Below are 8689 nucleotides of genomic sequence, written 5' to 3' on the forward strand. Positions count from 1 at the left end.
CCCCTCCTGTGACCTTCCATTTGAGTCCGCAGGAAACAGATAACCAAATGAGTGAGTTAGCTCGATCCTGTGTCTCATCCAGTCTGAGGGCCGTCAAGTGTAAAGTGTACAGGTATTTTATACCCCACTTAAGAGAGAAAAGTAGTTGCCAATTAAACCACAACCCATCAGCTACTATCAATCCCGTCTTACTTTCAGCGACAATGAAATAAATGTAGCCTCAACCTATGCGATCTAGCGGGGAGCTCAATGATGAGGCGTGCTGGGAGAAAGATGGTAGCAGGGAAGGGGCAGCGGGGGAGTGTCGAGGGGCTTGTGTGCTTGAACAGGGTGGAAAAGAGCTCACCAAGAGGGTGGCTTTTGGGTGAAGCCCAGAATCAGACAAAGTGAAGAGTCCTGCCCATTGGTACCTGGGTGAAGGGCATGCTAGCTAAGAAGGACTCTAAATGCAAAGGTCTTGGGTGGTGTGTGCTGGCATATTTAAGGAACACAAGGGGGCTATCGGTGGGGTATTGGAGATGAAATCCAAGGGACAGCAAGAGCGAAGGGCTTTGGAAGCCAAGGTGTTGACTGTAGATGAGGCAGAGCCGTCATAAGGTTTTCAGCAGAGGGGAGGCATGTCCTGATGTCCGTTTTCAGGGGGTCATTACAGCTGCTGTGCTGAGAAGTGGTGATGGGGCACACAAGCAGGAGAGGTCCAGGATGTCCTCATGGGCACTATTAGTTTGAGTAGCCTATTAGACATGCAGAAGATGATGTTGGCCAGGCAGCTGGACAGGGCAGTAAAGAGATTGAGTGGAGATGCCAAAGCAGGAGATATGGTCCAGGATGGTGTTTCAAACTGTGAGCTAGGAGAAAATCCTGGACCGGATGCAAATACAAAGGGGATGAGGGTTGAGGACTGGGCTCTGGGTACTCTGACATACTGTGGCCAGGGACATGAGGATGAACCAGCAGAGAGGCCACATGAGACAAGCTAGTGGTGTGGGAAGGACTGCAGGGGAGCGACAAGTTCCGGAAGAAGGTGGAATGAGTAACTGTAGCAAACACCATTGGCTGGAAGGAGCCACAAGGAGGCCACTGATGCCCTTGATGGGTACCCTGATGAATGGAGGGATGAGAGTTAAAATGTGATTAAAGAGAGATCTCTTCCATGTTTTGTCATGAAGAAAAATAAAAAGGAAATTTAGTTGATGGAGGTAGAAATGGCACTTAAAAAATATATTTTTAAGCCCAGGAAAAATAATAGTGAATTGGTATACTGACAGAGTCCCCCGGGTAGCACAAACAGTTAACATGCTACGATTTCCCCCAGAAGTACCACAGAAGAAAGGCCTGGTGATCTACTTCCAAAAAAACCGCCAGTGAGAGCCCTATGGAGCACGGTTCTACTCAGACATATCAGGGTTGTCGTGGAGTTTGAGTTGATGTGATGGTAATTATTTAGGGTTTTTTTGTTGTTATTTTTGGAAACTGGTTTTGAGATGTTGGCAGGCTAGATCCAGCTGCAGAAACAAAGTTGAAGACAGCAGAAAGAGCCAAAGAATAACTTAGAATATCGGTGAAGTTAGGGTTAGACAGGATGGGGAAGGTCCACCCTTCGGAACTAGAGAAATGGCAGAGCCCGCAAGAGCTCCCTTATGATGCCTCCTGTTTTCCCATGGAGAGAGATGTCAGCATCAGGGGGGGTACAGACGGGAAGAATGCTGGCTTTCAGGAGAGAGAAGATGTGGCCGAGGCATCAGGATGAGTGCATGGCCTAGGCAAGGAAATCCAATGGTTGGGCACCCTTCAGGCCTCCTTTTAGGGCCAGTGCTCCTTTTAACAGAAGAGTCCGCTGCAGGGCTGTGTGTGTGTGTGTTTCTCGGGTGGGGAGGAGCTGGGCAGTTTAATGGGACAGGCTTGGGGCTCTGCCCAATGAGTGATGCAGAGGCCAGGTGCGAAGGAGCCTGGGAGGAGCCATTCCACGGCTGACTGGAATCTAAGCAGGATCAGGCAAGGGGTGGCCTTGCAGAATCTGAGCTGTGAGGTAGTGGGGACCGAGAAAAGCCTGCGACTCCTGCGATGCTGGGCTGGGACACTCGAGAGAACGACTGCCGCTTGTCGTGTTAGGGACGACAGAGCACCTCCCCCATGCGATCCTCCAGGCGAGGCACGCTTCTCCCAGGAGTCCCGGCAGGCATATGCACAATGGCTGTGTGTAAGGAAGCTGGCTCGAGTCTGTGGTCCGATCCAGGCGTCTCCTTTTAGGAGTGGTTGACCGGGATGGGTGGGGTAGCCTTCTTGGGCTTTGATTTCTTAGGGGCTCCCCGTCCTTCTTCCTAGAGATGTCGTGAAGATTAAACGAGATACTGCATACAACCTTCCTAAGCCAGCATCAGACACAAAGCACTCCCAATACAGGCGACTCCTGCCAGGCAGCCTAATCGGGGTACCACAGAAGAGGGATCCCACACCCCCGGCAGTGCAGGACAGGCTCTGCTCGAGACCAGGACAGCTCTTTCTCCTCCCGCCTCACTTGCTGTCCTCCCTCCAGCTGCTGGACACTCTGTGTCCCCGCAGGATACAGGCAAGCAGGCCTCCCATTGGCCACCAATGGACACAGGCTGTAGCATGATGAACGCTTTGGCTGCTGCCATGACAACCAGCAATGGCCAGACGTCAATTAGGAAGGAAGAATAAAGGGCATCCAATTAGGAGAAGAAAATAGGATTAATTCTCTCCTTGTTGAGGAATCTCCAGGGCTGGGGACACGTTGGCCCAGAGAAGTGGGTCTGGAGGAGCAATCTGCACTGTCGTCTAAGGGCCCCCACAACCGGAAGACCCTTCCAATCGCCATGCTTGCCTGACTGCTGACTGAGATCCCCATGTGCTCTGAGGGGCACCTGGCTGGCTCCTCGATGCCCAGAGTTAAGCTCCCACCACTAACGACAAGGCACCGGAGTTAACAAAGCCCTTCCTGTCTTACACCTCACGTGCACTTCATGACCAGCTCCTGAGCGAGCTACACACCCCATTTTACAGACGAGAAAGCTGAGGCATCTGCTCCCAGGTCACACTACGAGAGTGTGGAAGGACAGGAATCGGCACTCCAGTCTGTGTGACTCTCAAGCATGGCATGTTTTTCTGAGGACTAAACTGTTCATGGGCTCCTTCCCCGCCTATCTTACCAGTGGGGTGAGGAAGAGGAAGGCGGTGCAGTTTTGTTCCAGGGTAAAAAAACAAAGAACAGACTTACTGCCACTGAGTTGATGTCGACTCTCTAGGGCAGGGTGGAACTGCCCTTGTGGGTTTCTCAGATTGTAAAGCTTTAACTTTCTCCCGAGGAATGGCTGGTGGTTTTGAACTGCTGACCTTGCAGATCGCCGCCCAACTTGTAACCACGACTCTACCAGACCTCTTCAAGGAAGGGCCTACCAATGGTTCATTCACCGAGAGCCGACTGCGTGCCAGGCACTCCAGCAGGGATTGAACATGCACTATTTCCCCTTAATCCTTCTAAGTGCTTTTAGTGGGCACTAGGTTAGCACGATCATTCCCATTTATGGATGAGAGAAACAGTGGTCAGAGCGGTTCAGGAACTTGCTCAAAGTCATTCGGCTACATAGAAAGTGATCCAGGTGGGATCTGAACCCCTGCATGTTTATTCTCATTATTCTAGGCTTCTTGTACGGTCTCTACGGCTATCTGGGAAAGCTGTGATAGATGGCTATCATCTTCCAAGGTCTGGCCGTCATTAAAAAGCACTTTCAGATCTAATTCCTATCCTTCTGGGAAAGGCATTCCCCCCCTTCACCCCCAAGAAGTCTGGGACCCTCCTATCCCTGTGGAAGCATCTCTGTAGAAAGAACCTTGGATGACCTCGATCGGCACCACACCTGTGCTTCCTTCACCGTCTAAGTGAAACTCGGGGGACCCACTCACTCCCCAGAAGGATGGCTAGACAGACAGGCAGACCAGGCGCTCCTCACCAGGCATTCCTCTGGATGGCTCCTGTCTGTGGTGCAGACATCCACTCTCAAGGTCTTCTGGTGAAGGGCCGGATAGGACACGGACACCCAGAACACCTCATTAAACACGAGCGTGTCTGCGGCGTCCAGGGGCCGGGTCCGGAACAGGCAGATGGTGCTTTCGGAGCAAGGAAGGATAGCCACGCGGATGTTTCTGGAGGAGACAAGAAAGGCCGCATCGGGTCAGCCTGGGTTGGGGCCTCTACACAGGGCTACAGAGCTGCTGAAGGGCGCCAAGGAAACTCTCATGCACCAGGGTTTGTCAGTTTCTCAGGGTACACAGATATTTGTGAGTGAGGCATCTAGGGCTTCAGGGGTCACACATGGCTCCTCCTTCCCCAGAACCCTCCCAATCTTAGACGCTCCAAGGCTGGGGCGTCGTCTGAGGCCAGTGGCATGCAGAGCTCAGTGGGGAGAAGGCTCCTCGAGGACTCAGGGTCCACTGTGGGCAACTGGCCCTTTGTGCACAGCTCTGCAGAGGGCAAGGGGCAAACTCTAAGATAATCACAAACACGGCTGCTCCTTGAGCCAGGCAGCTGACTTGTGGACACTGTGCCACAATATAGCCTTGCTCAAACACCGCTGAGAGGCGAAGCCGCTTATTCATCCCAGCCCTTCCAGCCGTGCACACCCCCCCTGGATCCAATCTTATCCTCCGGCTGCGTTGCCTGCCTGCCTTCTGCTGCGCCTCCTGCTGTTGGCTCAGATCGTAAACGCAGCTCCTGCTGCGGAGGTGCCTTCGAGACCCCAGAGGTCAGTTCAGTCTCATTTCCAGACATACTTCCACCAAGACCCTTGTGCAAATACCACTGAGACACAGAGAAGAAAACGCATTGGCCCAGAGATGAGGACAGTGAAACAGAGGCCTGGCCTGGAGCGAGGATCCACGTGCAGATGGCAGGCGTGTTTGCCAACTCAGCCATAGGAACGGACCCCTGAAAGGGCCAGGTCTGTCTCTTGATACCAGGGGCCCTGACCATCCCTGTGCCTGAGAAGTGACGTGCACGAGGGCAGGCAGGGGGCAGGCCCACCATGGCTCTGATCTGCTGGTGGAGGGGCGGAGGCCGTCTGGACCACTCCTCTTTGTGGCTAGTAGGCCTGCAGCCCCGTCGGCAACACTGGTGCCCTTCGACTCCGGGCTGGTGCTGCTCACTGCGGTCAGTCTGGCCCCGCATCATGGTGACTTGGTATCTTCAGGGCGAGGCATGGTTCCATTTGGTGCCATCCCCACGATGGCTATCATGCTCCAGTGCCACGTTCAGTGTCCCTTGTTTCCTTGGCCCTCTTCTGGCGATGAGCCCTGCCCAAGGAGGCACTGTGAGTCGGGGAGCGTATGGCTCATCATCTCAGGCACTTTGCAGGAGCATTCCTGAGAATGTCTGTCTGCTCCTCGGCCCGGCTCCATTCCCTCTTCTTGGCCCACAGTTCCCAGGGGACGACCCTCCTGCCGTCTCTCTCTGCCGTTCCCCAACTTGGGCTCCTAGATCAGGTAACTGAAAAGGCCATTGCCTTCGATCTCAGCGACGCCTTGGCTTTTCACAACGTGAAAGAGGTCACTTGCGGTCTGCTTGCCCCACGCACCATGTCCTGCGCATCTTTGCTGCGATTTCCAGGGAGCCTGATGGCGGCGCCGAGTCACAGGAAATCCTCAGTCACTTCAAACCCAGTCAGGCGCACCCCGGAAGGTCACCGTCAGACCAGGGCAGAGGCAGAGTAAACTCACAGGGACCCACCGGGCAGAGACAGAGGGGAGAGGGAGCACCCGTGGCCACTGAGCAGCGTACTCACACTCTCTGGTCTGGCTGCAGCAGGAGAGCAGAGAGGTTACTCAGCTGGACGACCAGGATCGCAAACTGCTTGTTCTTCTCGTCGTACCTGAAAAGAAAGCATGCACCCGGAGAGCCGGTTTGACACCCCTGCCTCTCTCATACTCTCTTAAAAAAAAATCACCACCATGTTACTGTTGGCTGCTCTGGGGACTGAGCAGTGGGCACAGGCGCAGAGCCCCCCCTCCACACACACCCCCACTGCATTTTTAAAGGCAAGTCAGAACTTGGTGTGAAACGCCCCAATTTAAATCTGAAGGTTGGCAGCTCACTCACACATCTCTAGTAATAGAAGATTTTTTTGGCCTAGTCACCAAATCTGGGCTGCAGCCCCCCGGAGGCAAGCCCGCCCCACCTGCCCCCCAGATGGAGGTGGCGGAAGCCGAGTGCTAGGGCAATGGCGGGCTAGGGCAACAGCAGGCGCGCAGAATAGGAGCCGGGGGTGGGGAGGGAGGGTCTCAATACTGATGTCCATCTTGAGGCCAGCCATGCTTTCTCTCAAAACCCTACTCCTCTCATCTGTTAAATGGAGAGTCTGGAGGTGGGGAAGAGCTGGCCTCGCGCCTGCAGTTAGAGGCCCTGTGGCTCGGCCTCCCTCCCTGGGCAGCGTGATGGCAAGTGTGGGTACATGCGGGGGAGGAGGGGGGGACGTGCCCCAAGCAGGAGGGTGCTCTCTGCTCAGCCTCAGGTCTCTGACTCTTACTTCAGGGCCATCTGAACTCGAGCCGTGCCCACTGCTTCCGATTCATCGCTGTCGAAGAAAGCCGTGGCCTCTGAAGCGCCCAGTCTGAAAGGCAACAGGGGACAAGAGGGTCACCAGGCTTCCCTGCGGCATCTCAGAGCAAAGCCATTTTCCACAGCCAGGTTCACTCAGGGAATGTGTGTGGACAGATTCTCAATGAGAGTCTAACCCCCAGGCCCTACCTTCCCATGATTCATCCGGAATCCCTCTATTTAAGGGACTCCCCTCTCTCCACTCTTTGAACGGTTACCATGGGAACCACTCCCACCCCAAGGATGAGCCAGGCTGCCTGTCTCCTCTGCGAAGCGCTAGACAGAGGGAAAGGTGGGGGGGAGTCAGGTATGCCCTCCGTGGTCACCCCTATCCACACACCCATGGGGGCTGTCATCCCACAATCCCACAGTTGGGCTTAGTCTACACCCAGTTCCCAGCCTGTCTGGACCCCAAGTCAGGACCCACCTCTGCACAGAAGCCTCGTACACACCACTGTCCCCGGCCACGGACTCGTCTGACACTGCAGCGGAGACACCGGCCACTCTGAGGCCACACCCTGGAGTGGTAGTCACAGCTGGAGGAAGGAGGGGGAGAAAGAATTTACAGTGGGCTTCAGTAACCACGATGGTATCTTTGCAACACCCCCAATAGCCACTCTCTGTCCTAACACCCCCTGCCACCAAGTCGGTTCTGACTCATATAGGACCCTACAGGACAGCTCAGAACTGCTCAAGGTTTCTGAGGCTCTAAATCTGTACAGGAGCAGACAGCCTCATCCTTTTCCCTCAGAGCAGCTGGTGGGTTTGAACTGCTGACCTTGTGATCAGCAGCCGAATGCTTAACCCACTACACTGCTAGGGCTCCAGTCCCACCAAATTCCAACCACCCTTCAACTCTAGGGCAATGTCTTGCTTTGCTTCAGAGAACTAGAGGGCTGGTAGATGGTTTTGTAGTTATCATGCCAAACTCTGGGTTCAAACTGCTGGCATTCAATTCTCGGTTCTTCCTCTTGCTGTTTGAGGGCCTTGGGAAGTTCACCCACCTCTTTGAGCCCCCTATTTCTCCTCTGTGGAAGGGGACAGTAAAGTCTACCTCACAGGGCTCCTGGGAGACCCACATAAGATATTATAAGGAAGTCATATAGAGAAGGATGCATTAAAAAAAATAAAAGATGATCACTCTCCTTATTCCAGAGGAGTCCTGGTGGAGCTGACGGCTAAGGGAGGGGACTGCAAACAGCAAGGCCGGAAGTTCAAAGCCACCAGTGGATCCGAGGGATGAGGATGAGATTGTCTGCACCCATAAAGATTTAGAGAGCCCCAGAAACCCTATGTAAGATTGCAGTGAGTCTGAATCCACTTCATGGCAGTGGGTTTCTCTTGGGGCTTTTTGGCCTCTTTACTTTTGAGTGCTTGGGTGGTGCAGAGGGTTAAGATGTGTAGCTTCTATTTGAAAGGCTGGAGGGGTTGAGTCCTCCCAGAAGTGCCTCAGAACTAATGCCTGGCCACTTACTGTTGAGAAAGCAGCCTCTGAAAGCCCTGTGGAGTCCAGCTGTCCTGACACACGTGGGGCCCAGGCGCCAGAGCCACATCCAGGGCAACTGGGGCTCCATCCTTCCTGCTACTTTGGTGCCCCTCACCATGGTGATGCCTTCTTGCGCCTTCCCACACGCCGTGTAGAGCCTTCCCCACACTCCTGGGTCCCCACACACCTTCAAGAGCCTTCCCTACACTCCTGGGTCCCCACACACCTTCTAGAGCCTTCCACACACTCCTGGGTCCCCACACACCTTCTAGAGCCTTCCCCACACTCCTGGGTCCCCACACACCTTCTAGAGCCTTCCCCACACTCCTGGGTCCCCACACACCTTCTAGAGCCTTCCCCACACTCATGGGTCCCCACATATCTTCAAGAGTCTTCCCCACACTCATGGGTCTCCACACACCTTCTAGAGCCTTCCCCACACTCATGGGTCCCCACATATCTTCAAGAGTCTTCCCCATACTCATGGGTCTCCACACACCTTCTAGAGCCTTCCCCACACTCCTGGGTCCCCACATATCTTCAAGAGCTTTCCCCACACTCCTGGGTCCCCACACACCTTCTAGAGCCTTCCC

The 8689-nt window shown here is 54.4% G+C and overlaps 1 protein-coding gene across 1 annotated transcript in view; it reads right to left on the reverse strand.

The window, feature by feature from the left end:
- WWC1 (WW and C2 domain containing 1) overlaps positions 1 to 8689 on the reverse strand; it is a 195459-nt gene that overhangs the window by 22852 nt on the left and 163918 nt on the right. Inside the window, exons 12-15 of the mRNA XM_045284697.1 lie at positions 7038 to 7146; positions 6540 to 6623; positions 5799 to 5885; positions 3972 to 4164 (exon numbers count right to left, since the gene is read on the reverse strand). Of these exons, the coding sequence (XP_045140632.1) occupies positions 3972 to 4164; positions 5799 to 5885; positions 6540 to 6623; positions 7038 to 7146 (473 nt within the window). The remainder of the gene's footprint in view (positions 1 to 3971; positions 4165 to 5798; positions 5886 to 6539; positions 6624 to 7037; positions 7147 to 8689) is intronic.

This window comes from Echinops telfairi, unplaced genomic scaffold, assembly GCF_000313985.2.
Source record: "Echinops telfairi isolate 266 unplaced genomic scaffold, ASM31398v2 ScPeMD7_7469;HRSCAF=8507_0, whole genome shotgun sequence".
Taxonomy (NCBI): domain Eukaryota; kingdom Metazoa; phylum Chordata; class Mammalia; order Afrosoricida; family Tenrecidae; genus Echinops; species Echinops telfairi.